Source organism: Drosophila novamexicana, unplaced genomic scaffold, assembly GCF_003285875.2.
Source record: "Drosophila novamexicana strain 15010-1031.04,08,12 unplaced genomic scaffold, DnovRS2.1 tig00004555-arrow-pilon, whole genome shotgun sequence".
Taxonomy (NCBI): Eukaryota; Metazoa; Arthropoda; class Insecta; order Diptera; family Drosophilidae; genus Drosophila; species Drosophila novamexicana.
Window position 1 is genome coordinate 1,910,782 of NW_020825052.1, and position 23,893 is coordinate 1,934,674.

At 43.3% G+C, this 23,893-nt stretch overlaps 4 protein-coding genes across 6 annotated transcripts; 1 reads left to right on the forward strand and 3 right to left on the reverse strand.

Moving 5' to 3' along the window:
* Positions 1-7,622: 7,622 nt before the first annotated feature.
* On the forward strand, positions 7,623-8,267 carry LOC115770274. Its single transcript, XM_030715498.1, has 2 exons — positions 7,623-7,698; positions 7,759-8,267. The coding sequence occupies exons 1-2, from the start codon at positions 7,629-7,631 to the stop codon at positions 8,229-8,231; spliced, it is 543 nt and encodes a 180-aa protein (XP_030571358.1). The 5' UTR covers positions 7,623-7,628; the 3' UTR covers positions 8,232-8,267.
* A 628-nt stretch (positions 8,268-8,895) lies between these two features.
* On the reverse strand, positions 8,896-11,307 carry LOC115770043 (fat-body protein 1). Its single transcript, XM_030715124.1, has 2 exons — positions 10,719-11,307; positions 8,896-10,662 (listed from the first exon to the last, which is right to left on the reverse strand). The coding sequence occupies exons 1-2, from the start codon at positions 10,977-10,979 to the stop codon at positions 8,938-8,940; spliced, it is 1,986 nt and encodes a 661-aa protein (XP_030570984.1). The 5' UTR covers positions 10,980-11,307; the 3' UTR covers positions 8,896-8,937.
* Positions 11,308-11,364: 57 nt separating this feature from the next.
* LOC115770042 (peroxisome biogenesis factor 1) lies at positions 11,365-23,464 on the reverse strand. 2 transcript variants are annotated; one of them, XM_030715123.1, is made up of 9 exons: positions 23,250-23,464; positions 23,034-23,160; positions 22,829-22,932; positions 22,077-22,191; positions 20,429-22,012; positions 20,172-20,368; positions 19,486-20,109; positions 11,606-11,706; positions 11,365-11,544 (listed from the first exon to the last, which is right to left on the reverse strand). In XM_030715123.1, the coding sequence occupies exons 1-9, from the start codon at positions 23,340-23,342 to the stop codon at positions 11,475-11,477; spliced, it is 3,015 nt and encodes a 1,004-aa protein (XP_030570983.1). In that variant the 5' UTR covers positions 23,343-23,464; the 3' UTR covers positions 11,365-11,474. The 2 variants fall into 2 exon arrangements, with proteins under 2 accessions (XP_030570983.1, XP_030570982.1); XM_030715122.1 differs by having other exon boundaries at positions 11,366-11,544; positions 11,606-11,709.
* LOC115770041 (fibroblast growth factor receptor homolog 2) lies at positions 11,716-18,543 on the reverse strand. Of its 2 annotated transcripts, XM_030715121.1 has the most exons (3): positions 18,521-18,543; positions 12,475-15,343; positions 11,716-12,409 (listed from the first exon to the last, which is right to left on the reverse strand). In XM_030715121.1, the coding sequence occupies exons 2-3, from the start codon at positions 15,139-15,141 to the stop codon at positions 11,828-11,830; spliced, it is 3,249 nt and encodes a 1,082-aa protein (XP_030570981.1). In that variant the 5' UTR covers positions 15,142-15,343; positions 18,521-18,543; the 3' UTR covers positions 11,716-11,827. The 2 variants fall into 2 exon arrangements, with proteins under 2 accessions (XP_030570981.1, XP_030570980.1); XM_030715120.1 differs by lacking the exon at positions 18,521-18,543 and having other exon boundaries at positions 12,475-15,373.
* Positions 23,465-23,893: the final 429 nt, after the last annotated feature.

The following is a 23,893-nucleotide window of genomic DNA, read 5'->3' on the forward strand; positions in this document are numbered from 1 at the left end:
CGAAGCGTCAATTGCCAAATTAATTGGCCGTAAAAAATTGAAAATGAAAATATAATCACACTTTCCGTTGTGAAGCTGTCGGGCTCGCTGTCACTGGCTCAGAGAGCTCGAAACGATTTCAGCCTCGGATTTAACCCTCAGCTCCAGAACAGTTTTCCCATCAAGGCAGACACTGGCTGCGTTGGCCAACCATAGAACAGCAGACATTTCGCTGCAGGCAGTCAAATGTTGCATTTTTCCAGAATGCCTCCTCCCATCACAATCCTGGAATATTGATACCCTTTCCGTGAATGTGAAGAATAGGCGACAACTGACATACTTTGGCTAAGGCTTATCAAAGTTTTTAAAATATCAGCATGTAAAGGCAGTTAATATAAAATTAATTTAACATATTTCCGACTGACCGTAGAGTCCTATAAGTATACTATAGAGTATTATATGATCGTATTTGAATTATTTAAATTGGTTTTTGTGCTGGCAAAGAATGTGGCACATCGGATAATGGAAAAATGTTGGCACTCGACCTGTCTCTGACTTTTGCCACCTGAATGCACTTTCATTATCTTCGAGTGTCTCCTTTTTTTCTCTCTCCTTTTTTCGATGGTCTGATGAGCTGATTTAGGGGCAAAAAACTTTGGTATTACACGGCCTATTAGCTGCCGCTTAATGCAAAAATAATTATGTCTCGTTAATCAGTGCTGCAAAAACTTTGAGTTCTGAGAGACTTTCGCTAACTCTGCTTAACCCTTTTGGCTCCCAGTGCTGCAGCACGCCAAACTTTCCTCGAGTGGCAATTGAAGGTAGCGAAACGCAAGCCCGAAAACTTTTGTGATTAGCGGCCGCGCGACGCAGATAGCGTGGAGCAGCTGATGCGGAAAGCGCTCGCATAATTTATGTTGTGCGGCTTGCACTCAGCTAACTCAGAAAGGCCGGAAATGGCGTCGCGCGCAGTTTGTGGCGCCTCCGTATGCTGCAGTGCGCATCCAACTGGCAAATGCCATGGCAAATATTTCTGGGCGCCAAACGAAAAGTTTTTGCCACGCAAATTAGCGCCCACATTTGTTTCGCTGCCACATGCTGCATGCCGCACTCCTTAGAGTCCGACAGCGCAAAAGTTTTTCAGTTATGAATATAAAGTTTATTTATTAAGCAAACAAGTTGGCGTTCTTATCTGTGTCGAGTGTGTTTCTTTTCTATTTTAACATTTAGTTGGCAAACAATTTCGCAGTTCAGTTGAAACAATTTTCGCAAAAAGGTGAAGGGAGGCAAAATAATTTCATGAATAGCTATGAAAATTAATTGGCCAAAAGCGCCAAAGCTCTTTGAATGTTTACAATTAAAAAAACATATTTTAATTATTTTCGATTCGAAAACAGATTTTGAATAGGAGATCCAAGAAAAATGATAGGAAATAGTTATATTCTATATTAAAACTTGCCAGGGCTGCCAAACATATTTGAGTCGAACCGGTTCAAAATGGAGTTTTCTCTATACTATGAATTGAAGCTTAAATTTAAGTTTTGATTTAAAAGTTAAAACAAATTCACGGCGACCCAGCCCGCAAAGTATAAATAACTTTGGGCCCAATTATTGCATTAACCACATTTGGTAAATGCCACGTTTTGGGTATAGGTCAAATTTAGCCCGCATCGTGTATGTGAAAATAAGTATGACTTACAATATTTTCAGTACAGCGGGCAATTTAAAATTAACAAAAACTAGTTGTGTTTATATAGTTTTGAAAATATGACAAACAAAGGTTTGAACCAGTAGCGAAAGGCAGGAAATTGATTTAAACTGCGAACATTTTCTCGGGTTGGCAACCCTGGCACTTGCAAATGAGCTTGATTAAGCCCTAGAAAACTAAGTAGCCCATCAAAAATCGAAAAATCGTAATAAAAGCGACATTAGTGCATTGCCTCCGTGAAGAAATCAATGAAGAAAGTTTAGTTTCTACCTTTTGTGTAGACGTGTGGAAAATATTGAACTAAGGAGGCGTGAGTTGCCTTCAAATCAACGCAATGCCACCCAAAAGAAAAAAAGAAGATACACCCTTGTCGCCCCTTTCCCACCTAATACCCAGTCAAAATGTACAATAGGAATTTTTGCATGCACTGTTGTAATGGGAAGGGCTTGAGCTGCGCGTGGTTGGGGTTCAGGTTGGGTTTGTGTTTGGGGCTATCAAGTTGAGCAGAAAACTTCTTGCCATTCATATTCGTACATGAATACACACTCGTGCGAGTGAGTGTGTGAATATACAATGTAGAAAAATGCTAACAAACGGAAATGTGATATACGCGACGCAGCCGAAATACAAAGGCTAATGGGGTGAGGCGCTGGGCGGGATGTGGGCGGGATGTGGCCCGAAGTGGGGGACTAGGAATCGAACCAATTGCTTACAAGCTATTCAAAATTTTAGGTGTGTAGGTGATAATGCTATATGGCAATCGTCACTGTCGTCTATTCAATTTGCAGCGAATTAAAAAAAATAAGTAAATGTCTAAAAAACATGAGACTGAATGCAATTGCTCGACTACAAAGTACCCTGCACTGAATGCATTTTCACTTTAATAAAATTTGTAGAGTAAAAAGACTCTTTAAGCAAACATACCCGGACTGCCTCTGTATGCTTCTTAGGGAGTTCCTTACATCCTACACGCCGGTTACAGCCGTTTCGCGTCTTTTTGATTACAGGGTAATCGGAGTTGTGGAAAGTACATAGAAATCTGTGTGGCGCATTGTCAAAAGGCTTTTCTGCTATTGTAAAGATGGAACCGCAAGCAGCCCTTGTCCAGGTCTCCCCGGCCAGGAGCACAGCTGACACGCTTTGGCGCATCGCTAGATAAGAAAGAAAGAGGAACCTCTTAAGGCAACGCTTGAAGTGGGATTAAAAGCAAGGCAGCCCGCCCACCGTAAGCAGCTGAAGGGAATTACGGAAATGTGCACAGGAAGGGATGCCTGACGCAGGTAAGGCGGGTCGCCCAAACTACTTACTACTGGCAACGGGAATGTATCACTAAACTAATAGTTAACAAATATTTTCAATTACAGTTGCTGTCACAGCAAAATCAATCAATTTCTGCAGCCACAGACACGACAGCCAAAGCAATTGCATTTAATTTTCCAATATGTTGTGGGAAGGCAGCTTTGGCTGATATAAATTTTGTAACGCAAATTGATTTTGTGGCCACAGAGATTACACAGCGAATGCATTTTGCATTTCCCATTTAACGAGTATTTTACTCCAATTTGACTTTTCCAACATTTTGTCAACTAATGAGGCGGCAAATGTTTTAAATTATTTTGCTGCGCTTGCTGAATGCATTGTAATTAGAATAAATGTGCTTTCAGCTAGGCCACACACTTCATAGAAACCAGTCCATCGAACTATGGGATAGAATCGCATTTGTCGCGGCTTATTTGCTATTCACACCACAAACAAAGTAAACAAAGCGCCCAGTTCCCAGTTCCCAGTCGCAAAGGACAACCCTCCCGGCAAACCCTCAAGTGGCAAGTGGCGAGTGGCGAGTGCGAAAAGCAATAAAACGTTAAGCATACACCAAAACACACACAGACACACGCACACACATACAAGATATACAATGCCGCAGTAAATTTGTTGCAAATCAAAATAAATTCCTACCAGAGCCAAGAAAAAAACGAATCATAACAAGAAAATATCCGAGTGTACAAAAAGCCAAAGTCTGTATACACTATAAGAAATGTTTCACTTATTAAATAATAAATACAAATTATTTTGTTTTCATGGTTTAGGAAACATATTTTAAGCAATTGCAAAGATTAAAGAACTTTTAATAAAAAAGAGGAATTTAAATTAAAAATTAAGTTTTTAACTGTTCGGATCTCTTATGAGCACACACAATCATAAAAATGGAATATTAAAATGATGTGAATAAAAAGCTGTTTTCAAATTTTCAAAATATATTTCTGCAAAGCAAGCTACACAAACCGAACCCAACTGCAGGAGCATCATTTTTCATGGCCTGATAGTCAGGATAGTCAATATAGATTTAAACCGAAGTTCGACTAAAATGCCTTTTAAAGTCTACTATGCCTTCTACAATTTACAGAGTACAATGATGCATAAAAAGCGAAGGCACTGACAAGAATCCCTCAACACCCGAATCAGTTTCCCTTGCGCCCAAAAATAAAAAAGGACCATGTGAAATTGTCATTCACAGCCTTTTCTATGAGTACTCGTCCATGGCATTCCATAACAATTTATGCAATCAGTTGGACAATGCGTACGCCAAAGGAAACTGGCGGATTTACAGCCACCCCGAGTGCCCGAGCACCCGAACGAACCGCTACTTAATCCTTTTGAATATTTTTGACACGTGCGCTGCAATTATTTTATTACCCCCGCGAGTGCACTGCACACAAGAAAGAATAAACACACACACACGCACACACTCGCACACACACACGGGGAACAACAATGCAGCAGGGCAACGTGCAACCAGGCACGCCCACTCAATAGATGAACACAAGGGCGGACATTTTTTTGGAAGAGCACAATGGGCCGGCAATTGATGCAATTCATTCAAATTGTTGGCGACTGTTTAGACTAAAATTGCATTAGTCTCTGAGGCTTTTGTTGCTGTTTTTGTTCTTGTTTTTGTTGCTGGCTCTGGCTCTGACTCTGGCTGGACCAGCACAAACAATTGCCAATCATTTTCGCGGTTGCATTGAAATTCAAGCGGCGCAAATTGTGAGCATGGATTTTTTAAATATGAACAGCTCCCACTTTGAGTCCATTCCCGCCCCAATTATGTTCGTTTTGCATTATCACAGACGCACTCACACACACATACTCAATATAGGTACATATATTTTAATAATGATGCCATTTGTTTGGCCATAGAATTGTGTTGGCAATAAAATTTGGCTTTGCCACATAATTCAAATGGTTAATCGCGTTTAATGGCGGCATTTATCAATATTTTTGAAAGAGAAAAACCGCATGCAAATGCCAGCAGGAAAATGGGAATGCGAGAGCAACCCCAGAGCCCCCCCCCCCCCCCCCCCCCCCTCCCCAAGCCACCCCGCACCAGCAGTCATAGCATTTAGTTGCTTGCCATCCAATGACAATGTGTTGACAATGCGAAAACAAAAATGGCGTCTAATATGGCGACAAAATGTGGGGCGGAAATAAAAGCGCAGCGGTCAGCGGTTGCATTGGAGCCAACACCCTCCCACCCACCCCTTTCCTCCTAGTCTAGCAACCCACGGCACCGCCCTTAGTTATGAAGTTTGCCGAGCAGTTCCCCATCACGCTTTTAATGCGCACCATTGTGTCAAGATAAAGCAACGGAAATTAGCACGATAGCAGGAAGTTGGCAGCGTCGTTGGCGTTGTTCTTGACGACGAGGACGAGGACGACGCCGACGCCGACGAAGACGAAGACGAAGGCGATAAAAAAAGAAGCAAATGCCAAACGGCAGAGACAACAGAGCGAGTTGAGCGACAGCCGCACCAAAGGACCAAAAGGACATCCACAGTTTGTCGACAACGGGCAGCCGGGGCCAGCCACAAATAATAATGAAAACGGAAATGAAATACAATACCCAGGAATGCCACAAGAGATGCTGAATAGCAGCTACGATGTTGGGTCCAATGCCAATGGGCACTTTAGAGCCTTGGTTTCCCTTATTGCCCATCTGGATGCCAGCACTAGGCTTACGTTTAACATTTCTGGTCACTTTTGTAGCGCAAGCAGGACTATAGACTAATTATATCGGAATCTTTCTATATGCCTACACATATTAAGTCTTAAGATTTAGCTAAACACGCCACGTACTAACCTAGTATTTAATATTAATATGTATAAATACAGCTGGTCTTATGATTTGTCCATAAAGTATCTGCTGGAGCCGAAAAACCCTAAGCTGTCACCTTAGTTACAATCAGAAATTAATAAGCCAGAAAATGAGCAACAACTTTTCGCATTTTGATTCTTGGCGCCGCGGCAAGGGCAACATTTGTTCATTGCGAGCTGAAACTGGAACTGGAGCGGGAGCGGGAGCTGGTATATTCTTTTCATAAACCGCACACAAATTAGACGCATACAAAAAAGGCGAAAAATGAACGCTGATTGTCGTCTATTCTTGTCAAGTTTTGGACCGGTGGCGTCTGAGTAGGTGGAAGGAGGTGGCGACAGGACGGGGGCTGAGGATTCGGCATGTGGCACGCAAAGTCAATTAGGCAAAGCGACGACGGCAAACAAAACTGAAAACAATTCGCTTTTAAATTTGCGCATTCTTAGAAAATTTGCGCGACAAAGTGTGGTTGAGGTGCGGGAGAACTGCCGTAAAATACGTGCATATTATTGCGCTTATCTAGCAGCAGACACGCCCGGGCCAAATGCCCATTCCGCCCGAGCCCATCTGCGATGTACTACGATGTACTACGGTACCCTTCTCGATGAAGGCCTCTTCAAGTTGATTTCGCTTTTCTTTCTGCCAAGAACTGAGCTTCCATGTTTCAATACTGTTCTAGTTGTTGTTTTTGTTGTATTGTGCATTTGTTTTTATGCGTGTGGATCGCACCACAGCCAACCCACCCCCCCGCCTGCCGCTGCCCACCCCTGCCGTCTGTCCTAAGCAACACATCCTTCCTTAAACGTTTCTTGTCTGCCAAATGTTTCTATGGGCAATACGATTGCAGAGCCTGTGTGTGTGTGGTTTGTGTGAGGGTGTATGTGTGTGTGTGTGTGTGCGGTTTTATGTGTGCATTGTATTGCTGGCATAATAGACACATTTAATTTTACTATTATGCCTTTTTGTTGTCATCACATTCGCATAAGCATAATAAACCGTTTCGTTTTCAAGTTTTCCTTTGGGGACTGCTCCGTTTGCCTATTTGCCAGTCATTTTATTTGATTTCCACTTGAAGGAGAGAAAGAGAAAACAAGTAGCGTAATATTCTAAAGAAATTAGAGGTGCATAAAGTGGTAGACAAAAACACTAGTGAAAACTCATGAAACTTATTTAGATTGATGTCCTTTTAGCGTCAAATTAAAATTCAGCCCCTTATTTGTATCATTAGAAGCTCCCCACTCATTAGATGTTCGAGCATTTACTGAATTAGCAAGCATTTTGCATGAATTTGTGCAGAATAGAATAGTTTTTATTGCTCGATGAGACCATTCCACACACAACATTAACAAAGGGTTTTTTTGATTTCTGATAAACTATGCATATATAATCAAAGCCACGTTCGACACTTAACGATAGTCATTAAAAAATTAGTCATTTGGCTTCAAACTCTAATGAAGAAATGTTTAAATGTGTGCCTTAGCTTTATAAAAAGAAGATGGCGCTGCTTTATTTTTGTAAGCGAACAATAGATGGCGCTTGCAACTCACAAGCAGGCCACTTTGATATCTTTTGTATCGATACTCTTGATAATTTTAAGTTGAAATTTTAAAAAATGCATGAATTGTTAGTTGTTTCCAACTGCAGCAGGTTATAAATTAATAATCGGTGTAAGTCCCAGTTTTAATCATAAACTTATGGCACACGCGATAACGAAAATAGATAAGTCTTTAGTATAAAAGCAGCTACCGATGTTTGCGATTTTCAATAGTTGTCTCGAAGAACTACAAGATGTACAAGGTTGCCTGCTTGCTAGTTGTTGGTCTTATTGCCGTGGTTTTCGGCGTTCCTTCCACAAATGGTAAGAACTTACATTGCTCTCAGGTGAATGAACCTCAGAACCTAATCCTCTATACCTTAGATGCTGAACACGTGTGGGTGGCAGGAAATCTGTCGTATCCATTGCCCAGCAATGTTGTGCTTGGAGGATTCGATCCTTATGGCTACAACACGTACGTCGGCCGAGTTACTTATGCCACCAACGTTTTGCCCGCCCGAGTCGTGGCTGAAACGGGCGTTGCCCATTTCAATACGGACACCATAAGCAATAAGGGCGTGACCTATCAGCTATTGACTACCCGGCCGAATGTAGATTTCGAGTGGGTGCGCAGCTTCGATGGCTACTACGAGAGAGACGCCGTCGCCGTGGGCACTACCCATTGGAATGAACGTGTCTATATTTGCCGTGCCAAGGCCGATGGCGGTTTGCTAATTGGCACACTATTCCTATCAAAAAAGAATTGCATTATCAAGAACGACGACTTGCCTTTGCGTCAATTCGACAAATACGAGACGCTCGTAGCTAAGTATAAGAACAGCACTTCCGTTTACTAAGCCTTAAATAAATTAGACCTAATTAAAAATATAGTACATCAATTCAACAGTATTTAAAAATTATCCATTGATTTTTTTTAAAGGAGTTTTTTTCAGGGAAATATTGATAAGATTCTATTATTAGCTATTCTATTAGCTTTTTCTAATTATTGCCCATCATTGACCAACCTCAGTATTATGTGGCTAATTGCCACTTCAATTTATTACATTAGTAGCGCGATAAGAAAATGCCTTATCGGAGGTTCTTAGTAATTTTCAGCATTATCAATGATTTTGAGCTTAATAAATTACTAAGTTCAGGGGAACCCCAAACTCATGTCTTAAACTGAATAATCTCTATTTATACTTTCAAATGTTAATGCCTTCAAACTAAACCACCTTCGAGCAATAAGCCTATACCAAATATTCCCCGAATTAGCTGCTACGCTCGATTAGTTTTTATTTAGAGAAATTCATAACCACAAAAACAGTTTAAAAGTGCTGCCACAACCGCGTTGCATAGCTTTGTCAAGCTTTCGATAACTGAAAGTTCCGATAGCGACGATTTTTGTTATCGATAGTTTTTTCTTGTTCAAATTCAAAATGCAATAAGTTGAGCACACAATTAAATCAGTATTAGCTGGGGAATCAATCATTCTTTATTTTGTTTGTTATTGATTTAAAATATATTCATATTAAATGAATCTCTTTGCCAAGTAAGAATCATTTAGCTTAAGTCCTGCGAGTTCTGATGGTAGATAACCACGTCTGAGAGTACGCTGGCAAGTATAGGAGCAGTCCACTCTGCAGCCCAGCCAGCCCATTCACAGTCAGCGCTTATCTCAGTGCCATTCCATTGAAGCACTTGGACAAGCAGTTGTAGTTCTAGACCCTCGGCGGTGCCACGAGGCAGCAGAAGATGCTTAGGAAATGAACAGGGATTGGGACCAGCGAACGGTGCCTTGGCTTCATAGAGCTCGCTAAGCGTGTGTGCATTCGAAGCTGTGGGGAATTGACGCTCTACTAAATTTTCACCACTTACCAACTCACTAACAAAACTGTCCAGCAGCAGTCGAGGCTGATCTCTGCCAGGTGACACCAGATAACTGCGAATCACTGCAAGCATCTTATAAGGAACGGACAGCTCGTAGGTGATATTAAATGCTTTATGGTTTAAGCGAAAATGACGGGCCACAAGACGTCGTCGCAGCAACTGCAGATTGTTGCGCTGTGTCTGAAGCAGCTGCTGGTCCATTAGATTAATCAGATCGGTGTCTATGAGCTCCTCATAGGTTTCCAAGTGACCCACTCGGATTTGGCTTAACTGCAGTAGCTGCTGGTCCTGCGATGGCGCCTGCGGCGGAGGCTCATATTGCGCAATAAGTTGAGCCACTTGGAGAAGCAGCGACCGGTATATGGGATCCCTCAGGTTGGACGTGGTCATGCCCAGTAGATTGGGCTCCACACGATTGCCGTTGATGGCCAGACTGAGATGTCTACATAGCGGCCAGTACTGTACTGCAATCACTTCACCCACTGCTGCCATTGTCTGAATTTCTTGATTTTTTTCCAGCTGCTTATCAATGCGACCTTGCAGCTCTTCAATAGACTGGCTTATCAATTGCCGCACGTCTTCAGCATTGAGCGCTGTCGCCTTGTAGGGTACACCTCCCGTTGTCATCAATGTGGGCTTAACCAGCTCCATCGATCTGGTGCCCGTTGCCAGCTCCTCCAGTTGCAGCAATGCGACAAATTGCTTTATGTTGTGCATCAGTAACTGCCCGTTTTCTGGCTTGCGTTGAATCTCTAATTGTTGTCGATATGTCCATTCATCTTGAGCATTACGGAACGGCATCATGCGATCGCCGTCTATTATAGCAGGTGCAAAGTCTTCCTTATCTTTCGTGGCAATAATCAGGCGACTTATGAGCCTGCTCCAATAGCCATTTAATGCTACATCCAAGCTCAGCTGCATCCCAGTGGAATTCACTTCTATGACAATCGGATCGGCGGGCATTAGCTCGAGCACCGGCGGCGGCCTCAATATCCTTGGATACACAATGCTGCCCAGTGTCTCTCTCCAGCTGCGCTTTGGGATAACTGGAGCCAACTGCTGCCAATTAACAAACTGTGCTTCTCGTATCAGCTCCTTGTCGAAGTATAGCTGCGGCAGTACCTCATGCATGGCCGGCATCATAAGATCCTTTGTGTCCTCCCGTACGCCAATCGCCAACTGCAGCGCATGCACAAAGAGCACGGGATTAAAGTGGCTGCGTGCATAGCAGGCATTGCTTTGAAAGATCTTCCAGTCTTTGGCTAGCACTAGAAAGCGATAGACGTCTAGCAGCTGCTGTGGCAGCTCCTCCTGCAACAGGCTGTAGATGCTATACGGACGCAATATGCGGTTCTGATGGACGCGCTCAAAAAAATCCCGCAACAGCGGCCAGCTTCCCTATAAAGCACAATTTATTGAAAGCTCAAAGCAGTTAAAAATGCGCATCTACTTACCGCTTTGTAGTCATTGGGATTCTCGTTAAGCTCACGGCCCAGGTCCGTGAGCTCCTGTTGGAGCAGAGGCTTGTGCACCTGCAGCAACAAATCAAGCAAGAAACGCTGACGAAGTTCCCATATCGTGGGTCTCTCTACACCACGATCTGGATGAGGTTCGCCCAACCACCAGCGCGAACGCAAGCTCCAGCCATTGACAGAAACTCCAGCACAATAGGATAAGCTGAGAAGAACACAGATCGTTAATGTTATTTGCTGCATTGCGAATGAAGCTGCTCTTAAAAGATGCAGCTTATTTATTTCATATTTCTTATAATTTATAATGCCAATGGCTGATCCTTATCGCAAGTATGTATATATGCATATATGAGAACAGCATTTGCATTGTTTCGGTCTGCAACTCGCATCACAGTTCATATACCCTGTAACAATAGCACTTGGTAGGTAAGCCGGAAAAGCTTGTTTTTGAACAACAATTCCTCGACGATTTGTCCAGCGAGAATCCGTGATTGTATCTGTACCCTATATTTACAATGATAAAAGTCTAACTAAATATTTTAACCGTACATTTGTGGAACTTAACTGTCTTTGAACTAAATTTAAAGAATATAAATTTAATAAATTCGTTTTTAATTTTTCAACAATAATAAAAATACAATCCCAAAGAAAAACATGCGCAAAAATAGCATCCCATTAAAAACCGAACTTCGGTTTTATATAATTATATCTTTTAGCTTAGTTTCTTAGTCTTTAGAGCTATGCCAAGGTGGCCCGTTTGGCTACAAACTCCCTGGAGCTCTTCTCCTTGTTCGTAAAGCGTGCGTATCTGTAAAAACAGAAAATATATATAGTATTTTTATATACATATATTTATGAGTTGAGCTCACGTTTTCTTATATTTGGATACATCGGTGGCGCTGAGCGATGGGCGGGTCGTCTGATAAGATTCGACGAGATGTTTTTGCTTCACTAAAATTTTCTTTGGCAGCTTCTGTCGGTTAATGGAAAAACATTGATTAAATTTGCTTAAATAGAATCGGACGTAATTTATTGATGAGTATTTCTGATTGATGGATCGATGGATGTAAATGGTAAAGCCATGCCTAACATTAGTTAAACTTATATGTATATTGATATCTAAGCGGTAAAGTCTCTCGGAATGTTTCAGTTTCAGAGCCGTCCTCCTCATCGCTCGAGGATGGCGGCGTCTCCAGCATTGGCATCGATAGATCCAAGTACGCATCGTTCGGATTGCTGCTAGCCTGCTGCAATATGCCATCAAAACTCTCCACAAGCTCCGCAAATGTGGGCCTCGCACACGACTCAAAGTGCCAGCACTGACGCATCACCACATAAATGTTGAGTGAGCATTTTGGCGGCTTCTCCATACGCTGGCCAGTTATTAGATAACTGTATAGCTCCTCGGCGGACATAATATTTGGATAGGGCTGTTCACCGTATGTCATTATCTCCCATAGGAGCACGCCATAGCTCCAGACATCGCTCTGTGAATCGTAGAACTTCTCCTGCAGCGACTCTGGTGCCATCCATTTGATGGGCAGTCGTCCATTTGTATTCTTGCGATAATATTCCGTATCCTGTATATCCCGGGCTAAGCCAAAGTCCGCTATCTTCATCACATAGCCATCGCTGACGAGCACATTACGCGCTGCCAAGTCGCGATGAATGCACTGGAAAATTGTAAACACATTAGACCTACATACTCCCTCCGCTTTGGAAAAGGATGTCGCCTTACCCGTCGCGAGGCAAGGTATTCCATGCCGCGTGCTATTTGGAAGGCGAACATGGTTAGCTCCTTCTCGCCCAGCTGCTGATGGGGCTGCGTTGGCTTATCGTCCAGATAGCCATCGCTGTCGCTACGTCGCTGCAGCTGACCAGGTCGATTTTGCTTGAGAAAATCCTTTAGATTGCCATGGGGTGCATACTCGACAATGACCCACAGGGGACCGTTCTGGCTGCAGCATCCAAGCAGATTGATGATGTTGATGTGCTTGCCAATCATTTTCATCACCTCCATTTCGCGCACCAGGCTGGCCATGTCGGCATCCGTGTGCTCCTCCTTAACCATCTTGACGGCAACAATGGTGCCCATGCCGTTATTGGAGGACGGCGGACTGCGCGGCAGGCCATCCGCCTCGGCCATGACGACACGTCCAAAGGCTCCCTCACCCAAAATGGAGCCCAGAGATAGCTGCTGCCTGGGTATCTCCCAGTTCGAGTCCAAGGGGAACTCGTACTCATTGAAGCCCTGTGCCGGATCTGTCGAGCCGCCTGTCTCTGTATTGGAGAAGGTTGTGCGCTGCTTCTCGATCTTAATTACAGGTATTTGTAGATCACCCGCACAGGAACCGCCCTCAAGGCTGGCCGGCTTGTAAATAATAACCTTCTTGGTCCACTGATGCACCGTCTCGATGCGATGCTTCAGTAGCTTCTCTCGTCGCAGGCGACGAAGCATGTATACAATAAATGCACTGCCAAACAGGAATAACAGCAGTATCATACCGATAGCCACAGTGAAGCCCATGGGATGTGATCGGTAAAGCTCGCCGACATACAAATAGGGCAGATGGTCGACCACGTGCAGATAGAAGCTGGCATTGCCGCTGCCCAACGAATTGGACGCCACGCACGTATACCAGCCCTCGTCCTGGTGCGTTACATTCTTCAACAGCAGCCAATCGCGCCGATCCACCGTGGTGTTCAACGGTATGCGCACAAAATCCCGATCCAGTGAGTCCGATTTTAAGGGCCGTGAGTGATTGTGCTGCATCACACGTATCCACTCGACGGTCGCTTCAGCATCGGATATCACATCGCATTTCACCTCCACCCGGGTGTTGATCAGCTCCGTTTTGTTATCTATCTTCGGGATAAATGGCGGTGCACGGATGCGATCGATGACCGAAACGCTGAACTCGAATTCAATACAGCCGAGGGTGTTGCACACCGTGCACTTGTACATGGCTGAATCCTTTGAAATAACATTCGTCATAACCAAGGACCACCGCCGGAACTTGTAGCCACCAATATCGCGCTGCAGTGGCTCATATTCCCCGCCTCTCTTGAAGGTCCAAGTGGTGTTTGCGTGCGGATGCGCTGTGTTGGGGCAGGAGAGGACCAGGGTTTCGCCGGAGACACAATGTTGCAGGCGATTCAAGGACTTTGTAAACTTTGGCAACTGCTTCTCTTTGGCAACATCTGTTGCATCAAGTGCTGCATCATCGGCTGCATCATCATCCGCATCGCTAGTGATCGAAGGCAATGTCGGCGTCGTTTTCATTGTCGTCGTCGTGGTCGTTGTTGTTGCTGTCGTTGTTTCTGTTGCAGCGGACACGTTGATGGGCTTGTCGGACACCTCCAAATAGGCAGCGCCCAGCGTGCGTCCCAGCTGATTCTCAGCCGCACAGATATACCAGCCGGCATCGCTGTGGTCCACGCTACCCAGTCGCAGCACCTGCGGCGCATCCTTGATGGTCAGCAGCGTTTGCACCTCTGCATCACCCTGCAGCTTGACTTGTTGCCGCAGGCGCTGCATCAGCGTGTTTATGTCGCCATCCGCTCGATACTTTTTCAGCCAAACGATTTGCGGCTCCAGCTGTGAATCCTCCAGCTTGCACTCAATGCTCGCATGCTCCTCGAGCGCAACGCTCACATTGTGCGGATAGCCGGCACTTAGCACAGGCGCCGTGTGATGCCGCGTCATGACCTCCAGGCGGCTGTTGTTGCTGTCAACGCAGCCGCGCGAATTGCACATTTGGCAGCGATAGTTGCCCGCATCTTGCGGCTGCAGCTGCCACACGTTCAGCGTTGTCTTCTTCAGCCGGATGCGGCCGACACTCGCCAGTGGCGTATTATTGTGATACCAGTTAATGTTGCTCCATGTCACGCCCGCCGCCGGACTGCAGTTCAGCTGAAACATGCTGCCCGCTGTGCGTTGCACAAACGCCTCCAGTTGCTGGCCCAAACTGGGCAACAGGCTAACATTCAACTGCTGCAAATAGAGCTCGCCATGTTCATTGAAACGGGCCACATCATCGCTGGGCATTTGATTGCCAATCTGCAGCGTAAGATTGGCCCACTTGTTGCGCTCATAGTGGCAGGAATAGATGCCCGAATGTACTGCCTGTGCGCGCTCCAGCAGATAGCTTTTGCCGCGTTGAATGAGCTGCTCCTTGTAGTACCATGCCGCCTGCGGCTGCGGGCATAGCAGCGTTATATCCACATCCGAGGGCACATGACGATAGCCAGGCTGAGGCTCTTGAAGCACATCGATTTCGCAACGATGTGCCTCATAGTGGCAGCTCGAACTGTTGCTGTTCCGGCTGCTGCTGCTGCTGCTACTGCTCCAGCTGATGATGATGAAAATGATGATAAGCAGATTTTGCATTGTCAAGTGGAGCATTTGAGTTGTTGTTGTTGCTATTTTTATTGTTGTTGTTGTTGATGTGATTGTTGTTTGCTTAGCTGTTGCTGTTGCCAAATTGCTGCTGCTTTTGCCAAGACACTTACAATTCGCTTGGCTTCATTTTTACATTTTTTATTTATATATCTTCTTCTATTATTTTTATTATAATTTATTGCTATCAGTTAAGTCCAGTTTGAGTCTTTTTTTAATATTCAAAACAAAAATAAATCTAAAGAAAAAGGCAACGCGTATAATATAAAAAGGTAACCATTATGTGCACTGCCTCTGTAATGAGCAACACCGTTGTTGTTGTTGTTTTTGTTGTTGTAGCTGTTGTCAACTCAAACACACACATGCACACACACAAGTCAAGTATCTATAAGTTGTCTATATATATATATACTCCACTGCGAGCATCGGGCACTTGCCATATGCGTTAAATGTCGTCATTTTCATTGATACTACGAATCGTTCGTACAGTTAGAAATTTTTGATGCAATAACAATTATAATGGCCGGTAAATTTTTACAAGTCAACATTGTTACCATGCGCGCACCGTGGTCCAAAATTGGCAACTGGCTTTGCAGCGTTTTATTGAAACAACAACAAAAAATAGATAAATATAGAAAACTACTGTGTTTAGCTGGGCGCACTTTTAATACCCTTTTTGGCTATGTGTGTAGAATTCAGTCAAGATAATTTAGTCGAGATATTTTAACAAAAAAATAGGCAAACTTAATATCCAACCGACCAATCACAACAATAATATTTTGCCTCTAATTCAGGATCATCTTACAAATAAGTAACGTTGAGTTTAGTTAAAATAAGTTGAATAAGAACAAATTTTGTCATGTTTTATGACGATCAGTGTCAACAATGTGAGTATCTCACATACACTTTGATCAGAGCAATAATACTTAAAGGGTTCGGGTGTGTCTCCTTCTATGCATTACATATTTAATAAGATACAAAACGATCTGTCGCTAGCTTTAGATGTATTTTTAGCAGCACACCCTTATATCCGCATCAATTTGATGAATACAAGGTGCACTCAAAAGACCTCCCGAACACAACACTCCTCAAACATTATAAGTATATAATTTAGATTTGAGTGGGTGCTCAGATTTACATTATTTTTTTACAAATCAAGCTGTGCATAACTAAATCTAGGCGCTAAAATTCACAACTGAATGCCTGCAAAAGACCACGTAGCAAAATATTCTCAGAGTCAAAGCAATTATTTAATTATGATAAAGCTAATAGGCGTTGCATTTCCTTAAGATCAGAAGTATTTGCGGATGTGACTACTAAGATTCTTATCAAATTCTAAACTGAAAGCGGACACAGCCTGGGAACTATTTTCTGTTGATAAGGTGAATACTGATAACAGCAAGAGCTACGTGCATTTGCTAAAAACGTCATCTAATCGGGGGCATATTTATAGATTATAAGATCAAGAGAACGCGCAAAAATGTGCAGATTGTGATTTGGGAAAGGAATTGATGAATCATGAGGTGTTTAATTATAATTAATTAGATTAATAATAAAATTTAAAGCCTTTTCGCTTGAATGCAAGCAGTCGATACTTTGACCTAGTTTTCTATATAAAAGCATATACTTTTTAATGTTATACTGTACAACACTATACAATATCCGATTTTGACTAATTAATCGGGCTTTGTGGACTGCACACAAGCTCTTAATTGTGGAGAGTAGGGTGTACAGACTCTGCTTTGAGAGCGAAGATCTAACGAAATCGAATCAAACCTTAAGGCTTTGTTTAGTAAATGGTCAAAAAATAGCCGACCCCGAACCAAATGTTGTGAATGAGAAAAAAGGGGACAAAGGTGGAAAGCCAGGTTGACAAACTGAACCTTAAGACAGAAATCTAACTGCAACCGTGAATCAAAACACCTCTTAATAATAATATATGTTAACTCAGAAACTTAATTGGCTTTTGTTTTATAAACTTTAAATATAATTTTAACCGATTGAAAAGTTCAGACTAAGCCTTCTTTAGCAAGCGATTCGCTTTTAATTGTATCTTTAACCACTGTGCACTAATGAAATTTATATTTTATATTATTTTTAAGCCAAGCCGACAGCTGTTGTTGTTAATGTTGGACAGTTGTTGTCGTTGTTTTTGTTGTTGTTGTTGTTGCTGCTGTGGTTGTTGCTACTGCTGTTATTGTTGGTTTTGCCAATGCTGATTTTGTCTGATATATGTATATATTTGCACACACGTCGCGATTTTTAATTTATTCAATTCCTTTTTTCATTTATTGCCAGCCGACAAAACGCGTATGTTTGAAATATGTATTATTATTATTGTTATTTTTCGCTGTTGTTGTTGTTGTTGCTGTATTCTTGTGTTGTCAGTTTGTCAATAATATTGTAGACGATGGCCCGAAACGTTTAACACACACATCGAATATTTATTATTATAAAGATCGAAAGATCACTTTTGGACTGGTCATTTGAATAATTTTGCAAAATTTATCACCTGCTTGCAAATATTTATTCTTGGGTTAAATTGTTTTTACATATTTGGACATGTGAGAACTCTATTTTGATATTTTGTTTGCCTGAGAAGGCGCGCAAATATTTGTGATTTTTTTCTCCACTTATTTATGCACATTTGTCACCAATTTGACAGATTGATGCTGCATCATGAAGTGTTTGAATAATTCATACGCACAATTTGTGCTTCTCGTTCAGAGCACGTTCCTCTATAAAGATATAGTATCCTGAGTATAATCTCACAATTATTGATTATAGTTATTTCACTGTAATCCATAAGTCTTTTCATCAATTTTCTGTGATTGTTATTGAATGCCTTTTCATTTTTATTTGATGGTAATAAATTTTAGTTGCATGATTATTTATGTTTATTCGATATGCATATTTTTTGTTAAGCAAGTCTGCAGACATGTTTATGCGCACTTTAAAAATTGTTTTATATTTTTTATTTGATTCTTTTATGTACTTTGCATTTCACTTGACTGGATGTTGTATTTTGCTCTTAAGCGAACGCCATCCATGTCTGGCAAAATGTGTACATATTTCTTTCATTGCACGCAAATTCTTTGACCAAAAAATCACGTCTTTGTTTTTAGCTCGAAATAAATAAGATGGAAAAATAACAAAAACAACGCGAATTGTCACAGTGCTTTCGTTTGGCTGTCAATCTGGCAGGCAACAGAGATCCCTGTCCAGGCGCCCTTTTTTGTGGACTCGTGCGCATTTCCGCTTGGTTGCCAATACTTATTAAAGACACCCTCGCGCCCCGCTCCCTCTCTCCCTCAAGATGGGGGCGGCTAAAAGCTGAGCTGGGAGCAGCGGGGCTTGCACTATTGACAACTTCCGTTGCACTAACCGAAACAGATCCCACACAGTCGAGAACCCAACCGATTTGCTTGAATGTGCGCACACAACTGAAAGTAACGATCGATTGAATACCCCAACAACAAACCGAACAAAAATATAAAAAAAATAATAAAAAAAAACGTTTGGATTTGGTGGCGACGATCGTCGACCATCCACGAGGTTGACGGCGTTACCGACGACATCGTGAAAACGTACCCAAAGATATACACAATTATGCATGTGTCTGCGTGCGAGTGTGCGTGTGTGTGTGTATGAGTGTGTTTAAATAATATTTATACAAGTAGCGAAAATACACGATCCTGTCGAGCGCACCGAGTGTGCCGGCGATTCCTTGGGTTCTACCTGTCTAGAAGGTGTCCGTCCCGTGCTTGCCGCATGTTGCAATTGCGGGTTGCAGCATATTATTATGTTTGTAGTTTTCTTTTCTTTTCATTTTTGTTGTACTTTTATTCTAAGCATGTTTTGTGGCTGAGGATTTCGTCTACTTGGCTTGGTTCGGCTTGCATTCTTTATAATCGCGGCCCTCGGCCTATGTTTAATTTATGCACAAGAAAATGTGTCCATTGTCTTTTGAGTTGTTGCTGCTGCTGTTGTTGTTGTTGTTGCTGTTGTTGTTGCAGTACGTGCGCATGCGCGATAATCGCATATCAATAAGGAAATATCCGTTACGTGACTTATATATCTAAAAAACCCTCGTCTGCAGTTTTTTTTTTTTTTAATATATTTTTCTTTTTGGCCCAACACCCGCATAAGTCTGCCTAATCCTGATCCAGATGCTAGACACGTAATCATAGACCGAAGCAAAACCCCAAAAATAGTTAATTTTATTGCACTTGTACGCCCTGCTTCCACTTTGGATGCGCTGGGAACGGAAGCAACAACTGCAATTGCTGTTTGGGCTATGGCTTTACCAAGAACTTGTTGCATTTCCGGCCAATTGTAATTCTCACTCACCTCATGTCCGAATTGTGCCAGCGCCTCCTTAACCGCTGCCATGTTCGCCGAGGTCAGAATGCTTTGTATATCGGCGCCAGTGTAGTTTTGGGTTCTGCCCGCAAACCAATCAAAGTCCACGCACTCATCCAGATTAAGCGTTGCACTAAGCGCCTCGAAGATGCTCACGCGCGCCACTGCATCCGGCAGCGGGCACTCCACGAGGCGATCAATGCGTCCGGAGCGCAGCAGCGCTGGATCGAGCAGCTCTGGTCGCGATGTGGCCGCTATAACCGTTACGCCCTGCAGCCCCTCCACGCCGTCCAGCTCGGTGAGCAGCTGGTTGACCACACGGTCTGTCACGCCCGTGGAGTCATGGCCACGCTTAGGCGCCAAGCTGTCAAATTCGTCGAAGAAGAGGACGCAGGGCTTCGCACTGCGCGCCCTATTGAACAGATTGCGCACATTCTCCTCACTCTGGCCAATGTACTTGGCCAGCAACTCGGGACCCTTGACGGATATAATGCGCAGACTCCAGCAGCTGGCCAGCTGTGAAACCAAAAACGTTTTACCCGTTCCAGGTGGGCCATAGAGCAGGACTCCAGCCTGATTGCGCAAAGGTGATGCATTGAATATCGTGGGATACTGTTGGAAGAGAATGGATAAATTAGTATACATATGTTTATATTGTTATATTATTAACCAACCGTTGATGGCCACATGAGCACCTCCTCAAGCACACTGACCACAGGCTCCAGTCCGGGCAGCTCCTCCACGCGCATTTCATTGGCATTCGCATCGGCGCCAGTCTTTTGATTGCTTTGAATACCTTGCAGGCAGTAGGAATTCGTATGTTCCAGGGATTCTATGAGCTGATCATTCGTTAGCAGCGGCTGCGCTTTGCCTATCAGCAGGATAAAAAAATTTGGTTTATACAGCTCATTAACTGATTTTACCGACTTACTAATGCGATAGGCGTAGAAAATGGCGCGCTCCACAAACTGCACAAGATCGCACTTCCGATAGCCTTCCGTTAGATTTGAGAACTTGACCACATCTAAATCCCTTGACGCAATATGACTGCAGAGCTCGCGCAATATCATCTCACGATCGGCGCGCTCTAAGCTGGGCAGCCGGGCCACGGTTTGGAACAGATGTCGACCACGTGGCGCACTGAGACGCTTGTTCAGCGTCTGCAGCTCACTGACCGTGGCAATGACAGCAATCGCATTGCTGCTGGTATACTGCATGATGAGCTGATGGACAGTGTCTGCCATGCGGTTGAAGTACTCGCCATCCTGGCTGGACTGCTCGCCGGCAGCATGCGCCAGCACATCCAGATTCTCCAGCACCACAATTGCAGGTGCATGCAATAGGCAGGAGGTGAATATGTTACGCAAATCCTTTTGTATCGATTCCGTTTTGCGTCCTTTGCTGCGCGAACAATAAAATATATCAAAGTAGCAGTAATCCGGTTGGCGTGACAACTGCTCCAATATGCGCTCCACTAGCACCGTTTTGCCAGTGCCTGCTGCGCCGGTCAGCAGCACATTGCCCTGGCGTAGCACCGAGTTTTGTGAGTTGAGGCACAGATTCATGCGCAGCTCGCTGACCACTTGATCCACAATTCGATCATACTCTGGCAGTCGTATCAAATCCTTGACGCTCAGTGGCGTTTTTGCTGGCGGTCGCTCCTTGATGATTTCATTCACGGGACGCACCAAATCGGCGGCATAGATTTTCGATTCTTTTAGGAACTGTGCGTCTACAACGCAATACCGAAAATGTTCGGGCAATATACCCACTGTCACCAGCAGATCGTCCTCCAGGCGAACCACCTCCTCCTGATTAAACAACATGGCCGCTTTTTGCGTTTTCTCAATCACAAATCGCTTAAATGCATTCTCAATAATCTTGTAATGCGTCTTCTTGTGCGCAAACAGCTCAATCTTCTCCACAAAGTTCACAACCGTTGTCTTGGGGCGCAGCACAACGCGCTCCAGCTCCTTAATGTTCAGTAGCTTCATCAGATTCACATTTAGCTCGATGGAGGGATGAATGGTAGCTGGTAAATCTCCATCCTCGTCATCGCCAGCTAGCCGCACACGCACATAGTACTCCTTATCGCCAGCAGTGCGCATGCTGTAGAACTGCTCCAGATCCATGAATTCGGGCAAATGCGATTGCGTTATGTACACATCCGATTCCTGTGCCTTCTCATGCCAGAGTCCTTGTATGACACGAAACTCAAAGACACGCGAGCTCTCACGTCGCAAATCCTTCTTCAAACGATCCATGTGATCCTGCCTCTTGTTACGCTGCAAGTTGTTCTTAACATTGCTCATTGTTGCGGAGTGCACGAGGGCAGACGGGGTCGTTTTAACCTCATCACGCACCTGCGCACTGGTCTTGCTGCGCGAGAGTTTATTGCTTTCCTCGGCGTTGTCGTTATCATTGCCATTGGTCAACCCCTTGAACAGATTTGGCGCCACAATCAACTGCGTGTTGTGATCGAGACGTCCATAGCTTATATGCGGCTTTAGGCGATCTTTGGAGAGGATGTAAAAATTGTAGTTAGTTGTGGTGCGCCAAGCATTAACCAAAATATTTACCCACTGTCAGCGCCACTTGCATCGACTTGTTAATCCAGACTAGCAAGATTTGCGATGAGTTTACAATGCGCGTTTGTTCCAGTACGCTGCCAGAGATTTTCTCCGTGCTCAGCTCCTGCAAGAATATTATAAATTTATAAAGATTACTTTTTATCATATCATTGATGCTGAGAAGATGATAAGAAGCTATTGGAAATTCAAGCTGCGTAAATAAATCTATCCCTTGCATGACTTGAAAATCGCATAGAAAGGTGATGTTTTAGGGAGAGCCTTTGAAATAGAAAACGCACTTGCACAAGGCTTGCATACAAGGGTATAAAAGAGGACAGATACAAAAAAATATATTCTATAATTTTATTACAAGGTAGCAGCTATCCCTGTTAATAACACATAATTATATAGGGCAAAAGCATAACAGTATAAAAAAGTTTGATAATGAAAATGAAAGTCCAAACACAATCAACTTTTTATCTAAATAATTCCATTACTGTATTTAAACAGTTGACCGTTACTTTAAGATTGTCTATCCCTGATAAAAGAAAGCCCCGTTGGGGTCAATGGCAATGCCGGCGAAAACTAGCGGCTGCACATAAATAAACACTGCAAGCACGCCCGCGCCAAAAGCTAATCCGATATAAAATTATTTTTATCTGGCCGCAGCCACACACACGCACACGCACACACGCGTACACGCGAACACATACAAACGCTTATATGTATTTGTATTTATAAGTATATAGATAAGTACTCACAATGATCTCCCAATCTTTGGCCGAGACAGGCGTGACATGCACGCTGCGCAGATTTAGAACGTCAGCGATGAGGGCGCACTTGACCAAATCGTTTTCGTGGAGACCTATAAGAAAACGGAGAGCAGAGTGCATATTATAGCGTATATAAAAACGATATTTTGGCAATTGGCAGCACATTAGCACTTCCGCTTATTAAGTAACTCACCGAGCTCCTTGGCCGCCCTGGCATTGATCCCAATTTCGGTGTCTTTGATGCCACCGCCGCCCGCCTGTGGCGCCCAAGAGGCATAGTGCACACGGCCATTGTACTGAAGGCTTAGGCAGCCAGTGTCCTAAGTAATACACAATTATATTATATTCTCATAGGAACTTATCTAATCTGCGGTCCAATGGCATATTAAGTTGACTTTTGGACACTCACATAAGTTGAAACGACACCGTAGTACTGATCGGGCAGCAACAAGAAGTTGTTACGAATCGGCCGATAAACCACTTTAAATGTGCGTTTAAACATTCTCCCGGCTGGCGCGCACTATGTGACACAATTAAACGCGAAATTTTAGTGTGCAATGGTGTTTAAATCATATTTAAATTAAAATTTCCAATAGGAGCCAAATTTTCGCGACCAGCTGTTCAACTCTTGCGGCTGGACTGCCGCTCACTAGAGATGAGCCATAATGTATCGATACATAACATAACAGAATTTTAAATTAACAGTACTGTGTAAAATGTTATCGCGCTGTTATTAAAATATAAAGTTGGCAGCTTCGCAAGACCAACTGTTGCTGCACATATTTAAGCCATGTAGCATAATTTAAAAAAGGCGCCAACATTTAAATATGAAGTACTTCTAACTAGGTAACTATTAACAATTGGCGCTTAAATAGAATTAACAAATTCTTTGTTTGGATAGTTTACTTACAAATTTATAAACAATTTATTACATACTGCAGCATAAATGTATGCATATTTATCTGCGAACATCAATCGAATCGAATCGTTTGTACACTTAGAAATGCAATAACATTAATCATTGCTTTTCATAGCTTTTCCGATACGTGAGAA